A 15429-nucleotide genomic window follows, 5' to 3' on the forward strand; every position below is an offset into this window, starting at 1 on the left:
CTCCTTTCATTAAGACCGGAACAAACGAATATCAGTGTTTTACTGACTGGATGATGTTTTTTTTTCTTTCTGAGGAAAAAACTCCAAGTAGCTTTGTGCTGACTGGGTTGAATGTGCCTGTTGAATTGTATACTTATTTAATTTGGTAAGGATATTGCTTTCCACTGAGTAAAATGTTAACAGCCGAAACTTCTTTGCTCAGCAAATGATTAAAGTGCTGCATGTTTTCAGATGACAATACAGGAAGTGGAAAATAATACAAACATGCCATGTGTTTCAAAGTTTGGGTTCTTTCTGGAATGTGCTCTCGCAGTTCCTGTACTACTGTATATGCAGCATGTTATTGGATGGATGAAATTTCAACTGGAATATGCCTACATTTGAGATGGAAATGTGTTTCACACTCTGTGCTCGAGGTGTTAAACTTCCTCACACTTCGCTTATTTTTCTGAACAGCAACTCGGTGTATTCGTTCAGAATTTTCTTTACTGAGATATATCATTCAAAAATATTCCATTTTGTTTATGCATTACTTAGTTGTTGTTTTTTAATGATTTTTCTGTAGTTTGAATACCAATTAAAACTACTTGGAACTGTGTAAGCATTCGGGTTGCTTCGACTTTCTTTTATACTGATTTGTAGTGATAATGTCACTGGACCACCATAAAATTCATTCTACTGTACAGTATATCCTTCTGTGTGTAACCAATAAGATTTGATTTGGTTTGAACTGACATTCCCAATTGTGGTGCAACGTATACACTGCACACTGACTTTGTTACTTCTACCATAGTAACAAATATCTTGAATAAAAGTCTAAATTAGTCACAATTCTACTTGAGTAATTACTTTACAAATGATTTTTTATACAGTCTCTGCTGAATGGATTAGAACAGCAAGGCCAGTTCTTCTGTTTTTGCTATTCATTGAAGACATTTGGGATTGAAATAAAAAGATGAGTGAGACGATAGATCAGAATTTCTGATATTTACATCTAAATGTGTTAAACTACATGACACCTTTGATTGCAGACTGCCTGATTTTTAAATTAAGAACCTCATAATATTTGGTTGCTTGCTTGGTTAACTGCATCAACCCAGAAACCCAAACGCCTGCTGCATTCTTCTTTTGTGATATATTTTGTTTTTGGTACATTCAGGTTTGTATCACAGCTTTTTTCAGTTCTTTTCATATTGTTTTGGAGATTTTTTTTCCTTTTAATCTCCTTTTCCAGAGGTGGAATACGGCTCAGCTTGGTTAGAATCTGCTGATTGACTTGGCCAGTTTAAAGCCTTCCATTTTTCCCCTGATGAAGTCTTTGTGTTAGCGGTGTGATTTGAGTCATTGTCTTGCTGCATGATAATGTTCCTCTATAACAGATTGCAAATTAGCAGACTGAATGTTTCTCTAGATTTCTGAATTCTTTCTGCTGCAACCATCATGAGTTACATCATCAATAAAGATTAGTAATCCTGATCCAGAAGCAGTCACGCAAGCCCAAGAGATGACACTACCACAACCATGCTTAACCCCTGAGTGCTCTCTTTCCTCAGCTTTAAAATAGGTTGTTTTTTTCCCCATATTCAACTTTTTAGTCTTTTAATCTTTTATCAAAAACCCAAATGTTTTAATATATTTTTTTTTTTTTTTTTTTTTTTAGCAAAAAACTAAAGAACTGGCCTCATTGTTCCAATACTTTCGGAAGAGGCTATATGTCTCCACTGGCACAGTTAATCTTAAAATGTTCTTAATGTTATGTTAACTAACCAAGACCAAGCAATGTTTGTGTAACTTGTTAGGTTTATTAGATAACTCAACCTAATTCATGTTTCTAGCTACATCGTTAGCTCTGTAGCAAACACTCTCAAATACATGAGCATTTGGGTACATTTACAACACAACACAGCACTAATCAGCAGTCATTACTGAACACTGAAGTGGTATTCTTAGCTGAATACAGAGCTTTCATACTGTGAAACAAATACCAGCGTAGATTGTCAAGTTCACTCAGCTAGCTAATGACTCACAAGTACACGTTTCTGAAGGTAGGATGTTGGGCAGTGAAATACAGATATCTCAACAAGTTTTGGCTTGATTATTGACATCACATCGTTTTGTTTTAATCAGTTAAAATTAAAGATATGTGATCTATCTCCACTGTCTCAGAGATTGCTGCTACTTACTTAGCACCCGAAATGTAGACATTTGTCAGGAAATGGCTTTGTTTCATGTTAAAATTTGCACATACTCTTATTTTATTGGCTAAGAGTCTTCCAGAGTTAAATGTTTCATAATTCCCTCTTACTGTGGAAAAAAAAAACAACTCATGCAGTTTAATTACCATTACATTGCCTTATGAACTCAAGTACAGTAATGAGAGTGATTTATTACTTTTCACCCTGAACATTCTACCCATTGCCATTGTACTATATAACAGATTAGGCTTTGTCATATTAATCTGATTGTGTTTATGATGCAGTTCTTTTTCATGCAGTGTATCCTATGTATCAACCTTTTTTTATGTATAAAAGCTTGTGCATCTTCGTTAGTTTTGTTAATCCATATTTAATGAATGCATATATTGCTGGACATCCACATATGGTTGATTGCCTGGCTTCCTGCTTTTAAAAGGAGAAAACTGAATGTTCTAATGCATTATAATAATTATAATGAGTTACATATCAATATATGTGCTGCTATCTTGGCCTTAATGGTTCTTTTATAATGCTCTGGTGCATAAAATATATTCAACATTCAAACTCTATAACCACTAAAGTGACCTCTATGTTGGCTGTCTATTTCCTATTTGTAAATGTATTTAATTTAATTAGCAGTGTATACTTTTTAGCATAGCATTACATTGCTTGGTGTTCATTTCATGGTACTCTGAATAAAATTATTTGAAATGATTAATCCAAAAAAAAACTGTGATTATCATCAGTATCTGATTTTTTCTAGAATGAAAAATTGTGGCAAACTCACAGTTTGTATGTAGCTAAGGTTTTGTCTTGTTTTTTTCATTCAGGTTGTGTTTGGACCCACTTTCCTGGGTAGTGTGCCATTTCCTTCCAAGCTGCATGACAGCACTGACAATGTCTCAGGCTTTGTGGGCTGCATCATGGAGCTTCAGGTCAACTCTAAAGAACTGCACATGATGGAAGAGGCTTATCATGGCCAACACATCCACAACTGTGATACAACAAAGTGTCAGCACCGACCATGCAGAAATGGAGGAACCTGCATCAGGTATGCAATCAGTGTTCATCCTTCGAATGGTCCCCAGCCATTCTTTAGAGCATTAATTCGTGCAGTTCCCACATATTATAAAGCAGTGCTTCTATCTCACACTCAGGCTTCCTTTTCTGCTAATTAATTGATAAAGGATCCAAAACTGTCAGGTGGTCATTAAGGTAAAAAAGATATGGCATCATTGTCCACAATCCCCAGTGGTAGCTCGTACCTCTGCAATGTTGAGCTGAATATATACTGGATTTCCTCTTTGGAGGAGAGTCTTGTATATTTCATCAGAGCAATGACCTTCATGTTTAATTCATAATTCATGCTGCTCACACAAATAGGGAACCTTACAAAGTCTGTTTAAATATAAGATATTCAGTAGCACTTACCTAATCGAAATATGCTATAAAGTGTACTGGCGCATCAGCCGACATATGAAAATAGATTTAAGCTGAAGGAGAGTAAATGGAGGAACATGGCTATATCCACTATCTCATATTTTTAAAGCAGAATGATAAGCTGACTTTAGAAACATCTGTACATTAGTCTTCTTTTTGTAGATACATTAGTCCATTAGTACTGTTTTTTTAAACACTATGACCCATTATTCCCTTTAATCACTTTAGAAAGAACCAAAAAGCACCGGATAGCTTTTTGTAAAAAGCTTCATGTTCGTGAACCTTCTCTGGGATAACAAAACAGGTGTGTGCGCAACGTTAGCGAAGCAGACACAAGCTTGAGTTGAAAATGACTGTAATCACAGGCTTGATTGCATTACTGATGTATGCTAACAAAGCCGTGGATGTGTGACCACGTTAACCTCAAGCAATCATTTGATTGTGGCCAATTTTTAGTGAATACTTATCATTTTGTTCACTTTTGCAAAAAGCAAGTCTCTTTTGATGAACACATTAACAGATTTTAGTTGATAGAAAAAGAGCATTTTAATGTTTTATAATTTGGTGGGTTTTGCAACAGTACCAGTACCCATTCAGCATCATACAGACAAAGTAGATGATTAAAAGCTATGATTAGATTCAATATAAGTGAGTTCAAGCTGACATTAACAGTATAATTACTATAGAGGATGTTCGCTTTTAAGCTATTGAGGCTTTCAAAAAGATGAAAGTGCTGTTTCTTTGAAAGTGTTTTGGACTGCATTTATTTTGCTCATACACACACAGACACACACACACACACACACACACACACACACACACACACACACACACACACACACACACACATACTTGTTTACATTTTAGATTTTACTAGTGAACCATCATTAACTTGGAGCTTGTCGCTATACGCTGATGTGATTTTTAAAATTACCAAATGTAGGCCATTTGACAGAATGTAGTCAATTACAATGGATCCGTTTGTGCCATGGGGAGATTTTCGTTAAAGCCAACAATACTTGGCTTGTATGTAGCCTTCTAGCCCACATGTAATAGCCCATTGAGAGACACCTGAAAAGAGGGTCAGGCTCAAATGGAGAAGTCTGGCCTGCTGGGTTTGCATTTAAATAGTCTCATTTACATCCTACTCGCTGCCTCATTTTCCCAGCTTACTTCCAGGAGTATTTTTTTTTTGTACCAACAGTTTTCTTGCTACTTCCCTTTGATCCCATGTCTCTCTCGCTTCATATTGGGCAGCTTTCATGCATTCATCCCTTTGCCTAAATTGATGCCTGGATTCGCTGCATGAAATTACAACCGCATCTTTGTGTAATAATTCTCCCTCTCCATTCAAAATCAGACATTAAAGCAAAGGGTTTTTGTACTTTGACTCATGTACAATGCCGTTAGTAACACAGCTCCAAGACATTAAGACAGGTCTCCACGCATTGGATTTAAAAGCGGAAAAGTAGCTGGAGGGCTTATTTTTGACAGCAGATAACTGCCTTTGCATTCTGCTGCCCTAACTGTAATCCAAATAGCTCCAACCCACCAGTGAGTAGGAGGAACAATTTTCCTCCAAGCTCACAGCTGATGTTTGCAGCCTGCCATTTTTCAACAGATGGTTTGCAAATACTCTCCACCCTCCCCTTCCCCCCTTATCTCCTGTACCTCCTTCTAGACGCCCCATCCTCGTTTTGTCTCGCTCTTACAGCAGCATTGTTGTCATGCCCCCATAACCTTGCTTCCCACACACACACACACATACACACGCACACACAAAGTACTAAAACCCTTCACAGTCAACCATGCACTGCAGTACTGCTGAATGATGACATTTTTATTGCAGTGCCCAAGCTGCCCCTTTTTAAATCCTCCCACCAACATACAAGCTTGGCATTGATTCATGGACGTGACTCTTTTGTGTGACGATGGTAAGACAGATCCATTGGCTGGTTAAGAGGAAGGGGAAGAGGGGCCAAATGTGAACAGCTGTACATTATCCACTCAGTTCCTACTTGTAGAGTAACACATCGGTCATCTTCACTGTCAGTTTCAGCCCTAAAGTCTTTGGCTGATTTAAAAGAACAGGGAACCAAGTGCAGGTTTCTGCCAAAGCAGGCAGTCTGTTAGTCATAAGTTCAGTCATGTCCTTGGCTAAGAAAGGTCAGAATATTTAAGAAATATGGATTCTAAATGTAAATATATTTAAATAAGCAACATGTATTAAAATAAGGGAAATAAGTTCAGTATTGCAGCTTTAGACTATCCTTAAGTTATGCGCTTCTTCACATCATTAAAAATAAGACAGATCACTTAATTAATCCCAGAAATAAATTCATATATTTTTAATAAATAATATTTTTTTCATAAACCTAAAAAACACATAGGAGAGATACAGGAAAAAGCAGATAAAATAAATAACATGCACAGCAAAATCAAATAAGTAATCTGTTAATCTGTCTAAGTCAGTTTGCTAAAATGAAATCACAAATGATTTTAGCACTAAAATTTAAACACACAGGCAGAAAGCACATACTGCTACATACAGACTGCAATCCTGTCCGTAGCTTGAGTACTGTAGCTCAGCGACACTTCAGCAGTAAAGTCTGATACTTTTCGATAAGGAATGTTGATAACTGAATTAAATTGAAAGCAGATATTGTGCTTAGCCTCAGCCTGAAGCTGGATGACTACCATACAACACTTATTCTCATATTTCATGCTTGTATATACATCCACTCCTTGTTATTTGTTTTACCTCTTAGGTTGCCAAATCCTTACCTTCTAAACCACCATTTAACACTAGCAACTCAAAAAATCAGGGCTATTCCACAATCTTATTACTGTTAAAAGTAATACAGGGTAAACTAAGAACTGTACAGGACTTAAGAATGAAGAATAAAACATCTAATACAAATAAGATGGAAAGCATTGAAACAATAAAACACTAAAGATGAAAAATATATCTAAGCAAATATTAAGTATATTGCCAATATACACTTGCTGAACACTTTATTAGGAACACCGGTACACCTACTCATTCTTGCAATATCTAATCAGCCAGTCATGTGGTGGCAGGCAGATCTGTACCAGCAGCTTTGGGTAATATTTACATCAACCATGAGAAAAAATAGGATTAAAAATAGGATAGAAAAGTGAATAGGACTAGACAGAAAAAGCCGTGTTGATGAGAGAGGTCGACAGAGAATGCCCAGACTGACAGAAAGGCAACAATAACTCAGAAAACCACTCAGTATAATCTCTCTGTCTCAGTGCTTGATCTATTATATCTTCTAACAAGGCCAATGATAATCTAACTGAAGTATCTACACCTAACATGTATTTCTAATAAGAAACTAACTAAAGTTATTGGCTAAAATGTCTTTTACACTAGATACTGTATAGGATAGAAGGGGTCAGAGCTTTCAGGGTGTCAATCTCCTGTTTTATTTGGGTATTTTGGTATGATCATTTATAGAAGCTACTGGGATGTAAAAGTGCGAAGGTTTTCAGTGCAATTGCAATTTGCATAACACATGATAGGAGGCACTTTTACATATGAAATTGTAAATCCAAAGAAATTCTACACCAGAGAAGCAGATATCTGATCTTTCCTGGATAATGGCTGTGGAAAAGTTCACATAAATATCGCATAGGTTTCTGGACTATCGCATCTACATGAGCTTCCAGATTCAGTCCCTCTTTACTGTTCTAATAACCTCCACTGTTCTGAGAAGGACTAGATGCACTAGATGTTAGAGCATGACTGTTGGGATTTGGGCTCATACATCTTCAAGAACATGTCAAGTGAGGAGGGTTGAGGTCAGGGATTTCTGCAGGACACAAGTTCTTCCACACCAACCTAGACAAACCACAGAACTCACTGGCATATTGAAGTGACATCCAGTGAAGCAAAATTTGAATGCATACAAAAACATGTGCAACAATATTATGCTAACACAACAGTTTGACGGAAGAACCGATTATGGGTACAAAACAGGTGTCCACATACTTTTGGTCATACAGTGTACGACCACCTGTAAATCCTACAGCAGTTTCAGAATCTCATAATATATCGTATCGTTTTATTTCGGCACTCTGAACAATTCTCCTAAACAGTGTCAGAATGATAATAAAGAGGGCTGGGAGAATTCACTAAGGGCTGGTAACATTTCAGGCTGATTGCTGTAAGTTAATAACATTGCATTTTTGAACGCGCCTTGCTGCAGCTGACCCTCAGTGCCTCCTGCATATTAACACAAACAAACCCACAAAATGTAAATGTCACAAACAAGTCTAGATTTTTGCTAAATCAGTCACCCCCATGTGAATGGTAAAGCATTCGGTTTGCCTTGAATCACATTAATGAGTCTTGTAGAGTGGGAAGAGATCATTAAATTCTCTGCCCGGGGGGTATTTTATTTTGTTGGGAGAGATACGAGGTGGTAAAAAAGTGTTTCTGAGAAGGCAAAAGTTAAACAAACATATTTGTTTAGTATCATATATATGAAACAGCCTACAGGAGCTAATCCTCACATCAATCTCAAAATTCTTGGAATGAAACCCTCATCATTTCAGCAAGTTTTCAGCAGATTACTTTCTGTTTTAAAAAAAAAAGTGTTAAGGATTAAATTACATTGTCTGTAAAACAGATGAAAAACATTGTCATTGACAATGAAAGCAACAACAAAAAACTTACAATGAACAGAACATTAAAACCATGTTGGTAACTGTGTGTTTGTGTGTGTGTGTGTGTGTGTGTGTGTGTGTGTGTGTGTGTGTGTGTGTGTGTGTGTGTGTGTGTGTGTGTGTGTGTGTGTGTGTGTGTGTGTCATAGTTTCCCCTATGTCATTGTTAATCTTACACTGAAACCTCATATAAAGTATTCTCAGCACTAATATTGTAACTTCTTTGTTGATGAACTGTTGTTAGAGATTAGATTTCATCCCTCCCATCTAACACCATGACTAGCCAACATTGAAACCTGGTACAAATGAAGAGAACATACGCAGAGGCAGAGTTTTTCCTATTGTTTTTTTTTTTCTTTCATTTGACATCCACTACTGATTTATTCATGCAAATTATTTTTTCTTCCCCTCCAAGAGAGAAATAACTATTAGTTATGGCAGCTCATTATTTCTTTTTATAAAGGTATATACTGAGAAAGCATTTGACTCAGTTAAGTGGTGACTCCAGGCACCATGTTTTTAAATTGTCACAGATTATTAAGAAATAATAAAACCTTGCCTCAAGCCAAGAATCAAATGTTAAAGTGAAATTCTTGTTCTGTTTATGGGCTGTCGAGTTTATGATCTCTGAATGATATTTTTGTATTTGCCAGCAGAATTTACATCTGACTATGTTTAATTTATCAAAGTTTTTTTTTTATTTCATTACTGACTTTAGTATTTCAGACACTAAAAATAAATAGAAGGATGTGTGATGCTCTGGGAATTGTTCTGCTGGGTAACATTGGATCTTGGGGGTTGCATTGGGTTGCACATCCTATACACCCCTTCATGTCAACAATATTTCCTGACGACAGTGTCAAAAAATGTTCAGGAAAGAATTGATGAACATGACAGGGTTCAATGTGTTGACTTGGCCTCAAAATTCCCCAGATCTCAATCAGTTTGAGAATATTTTGAGATGTGCTGAACAAACCATGCAGATCCACACCTCACAACATATAGTTTTAAAGCACCTGCTGCTAACGTCTTTGGTGCCATATATATATATATATATATATATATATATATATATATATATATATATATATATATATATATATAATATATATATATATATATATATATATATATATATATATATATATATATATATATAAATGACACAAGTAATAAAAAAAACTTTGCATCTTAACCATGCTGAGTCATTGAAGTGAGTCACACTTCTGAATAGCTACTTTTGTCCTGCTAAAATTTAAAAAAAATCTAAAACATTAACACACATTAAAGATGTTGGAATTTCCTCTTCCCTGGTTACAACAATGCTAGCTCGTCATATAAGAGCACGTGAAACGCACTGCAACCTTCTCTCTTTGGCAGAATAACACATTGAAGTGCCAAGTAATTTGAATATGATGCTTTAAAAGCATCGACACCTGTGGTGGACAACCATGCTGTTTATTAGCGTAGAATATGCATCAAGTATTAATGGCTTGGGGATGAAATGATTTGCTGTTATTGTTCTCACTTCCAGCTTACAATAGCAAAAGATTTGATTTGCAGTTTAACCATAATATTATGTCCCTTTAGCCACTAGCCTAGTACAGAAGAATACAGGAAGTGTGACAGACTATGTTAGGCTTATTCAGGTGTTCAGCTGGTTATGTTTCTTATACATTTCAAGAGATCAGAGGTATTGATGGGTTTCAGCCTTTCCTGGTATTTTGTCATTGGCTAGCAAAAAAAAAATCCTTTACATTAATAATTAATTTCTTATTAACTCTGGTAAATGTAAAAGTGCTTCTGTGGTGAGATGTTCTTTTTTGTATACATGTTGTTTTCTGCCAGATTATATTTTATATGATGTTTATCATGTATTTGTTTAAATACTTAAATAAAAATGTGTGTATTGACTTGCAATATTAATCCCTGTGGAACTGAACACAACAATATGAAACATTCTTCCACCGGTTATTTACTGTAATATATCGCTATATAACAGTATACTATTTTTTTTTAACAAACAAAATGTGATTTCAAGGATCTGAATGATCTGTAGGATCTGTTATGTTTTTTGCTTTTTCATTATGATTTATCCACAAGAAAAGTGCAAATGAGAAAGACACACAGACTCTAACCTTAAGCAAAGGTCAACTAAATGAAAAAAGAGCAAAAGAATATATTCATAAGGGCAGGTCCAGTGATACCACTGTGACACATTGACTTGCAAAGTGTCTCACTGCCTGCACAGCATAAGCGAGATAGTACGATGTGGTCTTTCAGAGGGAATAGAGGCCATTTTTCTAAAGTAAAGATTATTTATTTATTTATTAAAACTTATCAGTATCATAGACACGATTACACTGGCAGTGTATTAAGTGCTACACATTTCCCACAAATAGTGAATATTCTGATATATTTTATAAATCATTGTCATTGTCATGGCAACTCATTTATAGTTGCACTTTAGCCCCAGTGCTATTCATTTTGAAAGTCAAGAACATCAAAAATTTCCAATGATTTTTTTTTTTTTTTGGGGTGACATTTTTCATGTTGATGTTTGCTTGTGGTGGGAGTCTGAGCAGGAGGGAAAAAAGACAGCAAGCTGTTGATGCTTATGAACCTTGAAAGGGTCAGAGAGTATTTTCCAAAATAAAAACCCAGATGCTCCGCCAAACCACAGTCAGTGTCAGCGCAGACCAAACAGGAAATAGTTTGAACAGTCGAGTGTTCTCCAAGAGCCGGCTCAAGCTGATTGTGGATCTCTTCTATTAAAAACCCTGTGATAAATATCCATGTCTAAGCCCGAGTATTCTCTTTATATATCATAGTATCGATTCTCAGAGAAAAAAATATAAATAAAAAAATAAATAAAAACAATGTATCCATGTAAAAAGACCCTTTATTATAATTCAGGCAATACACTTGAAAAGAAAAAATACCACAATCAGGGCCATAATAACAGAAATGACTGACATGTTTTAGACCAAAACCTCTAAAATAATTGGACATAAAGGGATCTTTCATCAAGATAATAACCTTAATCCTACATCCCAAACAACATAATTTAGGAGACAATATCATTGTTTTGCAATGGCGAGCTTAGTCTCAGAATTTGAACTGGTGAAAGAACCGAAGATGATGTGCTAGCTATATAAAGAAGCCTAACAATATAAAGAAGCTTAATATATTCTGTGTGAAGGAGTGTTCCAAGGTTCTCTTCTTGTCTTGTCATATATTGCTGCCTTATGAAGTATTTATGAAGTTTTGTTTTTTTTATAAACATAAAGTAATGCACTAAAGTTCTAAACACTTTGCTAAACATTCGCCAGAACTCAACTCATCGGTTCTTTAATTAATCCGCATGAATGAATTAAGGCCACTTGTTTGAAGTGAACAGAAATATGACCGTGTTACATTCTGTATGGTGGAGTGAACCGAGGAGTGGCTAATCACATAAATAGGTTTTTTACCAAAAAATAAATAAAAGTGGCCCCAGCTGTAGCTGAACAAAGGCTTACTTTTTTGTACTAGGAAATGGAGGCAGCTCTGCGTATTGGATGAAGTGGTTATGATCTCTATAAAAGCCTCTTCCATAGATGTACCATCCATCAAGCTCTTATCAAAAGTAAGAGCTTGCTGGCTAATGTACTTAGAGTAGCTAACAGTGCTGACTAAATTACCTTGTAGCTAATCTGAGCTGTATGTGATTTTTGCAGCCACTAGCAAGAAACTGTTTGAAACATTTATCTAAGGACTAGAAGTGTATTTACATGGGGACATCCTTAAATCATATACAGTCCTCCACTTCAAGATCTGTAATAAAAAGACCCATGTCTTAATAGGCAAAAAAAATAGTGCTATTTTTGACGTGTTAAATGTAGAATTCATTAGGAACCTTACTAAATTAGAAACAGTGCATCCATAACCAAGATAAAATTGTCTCCTAATCAGTTCTGATAATCATAGTCATTAAAAGATAAACTATATACCAGTTGTGGTTTTGCACTAGGGTCCATTAGTCACTGGCCCACTTTTCAACGCTTTTGATTTTTGACTAATTCTCCATGGCATTGTGTTTTCTGCAATAAAATTTTTTAAACGGTTATATTCAAACCTATCCACATATCTAATGTCCGAATTCTTTAAAAGGTTATAGAAAGGAATATTTGCCTTTTCTCTGTCAGGTACAACATAACATTTAGCTGTTCCTTTTCACATTATTTGCTCTACCACTACTGCTACAGATTGCAGTTACAGCAATGTCAGTTCACTGGTTGAGGCATTAAGCTACTTGGCTAATGATCAGAAGGTCATGAGTTCAAAACCCAGCATCATCAATCTGCCACTGCTGGGCCCGTAAGCAAGATCCTTAGTCTCAGCCACAGACGTCACGCCCACAAATCTTTGGCTGAATGTCTGATGCATATGAGACACAAAAATTTGAATCTCTTTCAATGTGCATCATCTGATTGGTTGAATTGGTGTTGTGTTTTTTAATGGTCACAAACAGAATGGAAACAAAGCCATCATGATCCTCTACTTCCCGTAATGGATGAAGGAAGCCATTAACTTTATATTTTCACATCCCTAAAAATGATGCTTTACATGATAGTCAGATGCCTTCCTCCTTGGTCCTTGGTCAAAAAAACTGCAGTCATGACCTTCTGCTTTCAGTCTGAAGTTCTGACTACACAAGACTACAAGATTCCTAACCCTCAACTGTATCTTGTTTGAATTGTAAGTTACTTTGAGAGAAAATGCTTCAGCTAAATGAGATAAATGTAACTGTATAAATGTAAATTCTGTCTATATAATGAACAGGTTGTCATGCATTATATGGCCTGAAGTTTGTTGGCACCCGAACACCACACCTATATGTGGGCCTTCACCAACCTGTTGCACAACTGTTTATGATGTATTTGTGTCATATTGCATTACAGAGTTTCCATTTTGCACTGAAGGCATTTGGGTCTGAGATAAAAAGAGAAATATAAGACAACAGATCAGAATTTCATATTTCATTCACATTCACTAGGCACTTTTGGTGGTAGACCAGACAATATTTAGTCTAGCAAAAGTACAGAAACAAAAACTCTTTACAAAATTGTAGGTTGCATATCCCTTGATGGCCATAACTGATTCAAGCTGGTGAACTGACATCAGACTGTTGCATTGTCCTTTTTTTTGCCAGACTTGTACAATGGGAAGTGAAATGGGTTAAGCAGGAACCTCTATATTTCTGCTCTTAAATTCTTTATGAACAGTGGATACCAACACTCCTGCCCTGTGGATGTTGTTGGTGATGTCATGAGTGGTTTATTTCAATTTTAGGACATTCCAAATTGTATTGTTTTTGCCCAATGCTTGTGCAAAGCTCTAATAAATTCCCCCTTTCCTCAGCTTTAAAATTGCTTGCCTTTCTCCCAGAACAAGATCTCAGGTCTTCATGTCAGTTTATCCTTTTCACCAATGAATGCAGCCTCAAGGGTCTTCAATCCAGAGCTCAAACCAAAAGTAGACATTGTTTAAACAGTCAGTCTATCCTCACACAGCTAGCATGGCACAATATGTTCCAATATTTTGGATTACCAAAAATGGGTGGGTTTGAGTAAAAGGTGGCAAGTTTTTTAACACATCTAGTTGTTAATATCAGGAGATAAAAGTTCAATTCAAATCTATTATCTTTCAGTTAACATTTGATCCAAACTCCACATGTCTTCAGAGTATAAAAATAACAATTGAATTGCCCTGCTATTACAATAATTTCGGAGGGGATCATAAGAAGCCCAAATATGTTCCAACAAGATAATTTCCCTGTGCACAAATCAAGGTCCATGAAGTCCATGGTGTGCCAAGGTTGGAGCGGAATAACTTGAGTAGCCTGAAAAGAACCCTGACGCCAACCACACTGGATACCTTTGACCTCACTAATGCTCTTGTGGCTTAATGGCCAAAATCATTGGTGAGTCTTCAGATAGGTTGCAAAATCTAGTAGAAATCCTCCCCAGAAAAATGGAGATTATTATAACAAACAATGAAAATGAACAAAAAACTCATTCAAAAATTGAATGTCTTATAGTTTACACAGTAATTTCCAATATAGAAATCGACCATGTCCTTACAGTACATTAAACTCTTTTATTTACAAAAGACAAAGAGTTTAACTATTCTTAAATCTTTTCTATTAGTTTTTAAATGTAAATAATGTAAACAAATGTACATGAAGCCAAGAATATTTGATTTCGCAATTCATCTTCTATAAAAACATTATATTGGCTTTGTTCAATAGGTTGTTTAGCAGCACACACCTAAGATTTTCTACCCTTCTATCTGCATCAGTTTGAGCTAGGTATGTGCTGTAGGGCAATCACTCAAAGTGACAGATGTGTTTGCATGTTGCACATAATGCAGGGCACTAATCTCACAGTCTGCTGTGGCATTACCCCCCACTGTTCCAAACGGCAGTGACAAACTGTGCACAGACCTTTCCTGGGAATATCCTAAAGAGCTCCTGTGTAGAAACTGTCATGAACCAGGTCACCCGATGAGTTACCGACAGCGAGGGAAAATTATCGACTATCTTGGCTGCCGTGGGCTGCAGGATCACTGTGAATCGGTGTGTGTGAAGGATGTTTTCATGGGCTATGGTAATTTGGTGTGAATGCTTAGATGCAAATGAGTTTTGCTGAATACTTTCCTGGACAAAATTCAGACCAGGTTGAGAGGTTAAATGGTTTTACAGTTGAGCAGGTGCCTCATTATTCAGCTTGTTATCCACACCCAAATATAAGCATCTAATCCAGGCATGCTAATGTTTTTTATTCTTACTCTTTTTTTGTTTGTTTGTTTGTTTAATGCAATCACTTAGATTTTTTGGATTTGATAAAGTGAAAGAATATAAATATTTCATTCCTTGAATTCAGCTCTGTGGTTGCAAATTGTGTACCCTGCTAAAGTGAAGCTTACAATACATAATTAATGTATAGATTAAAAATCCTCAACTGCTTCCTGGTATCTTGGAGATTGCTTATCTTGTTGGTCCACCTTACACTTCTTGCCAAAGCTATGCACAGAAATATTAAAAGAACCAAACTGGAAGT

The 15429-nt window shown here is 36.0% G+C and overlaps 1 protein-coding gene across 1 annotated transcript in view; it reads left to right on the forward strand.

Annotated features, from left to right (window-relative positions):
• Positions 1-15429, forward strand: part of eys (eyes shut homolog) — a 243598-nt gene that overhangs the window by 209053 nt on the left and 19116 nt on the right. Inside the window, 1 exon segment of the mRNA XM_047816667.1 lies at positions 3026-3246. Within this exon segment, the coding sequence (XP_047672623.1) occupies positions 3026-3246 (221 nt within the window).

Source organism: Tachysurus fulvidraco, chromosome 7 (genome assembly GCF_022655615.1).
Source record: "Tachysurus fulvidraco isolate hzauxx_2018 chromosome 7, HZAU_PFXX_2.0, whole genome shotgun sequence".
Lineage (NCBI taxonomy): Eukaryota > Metazoa > Chordata > Actinopteri > Siluriformes > Bagridae > Tachysurus > Tachysurus fulvidraco.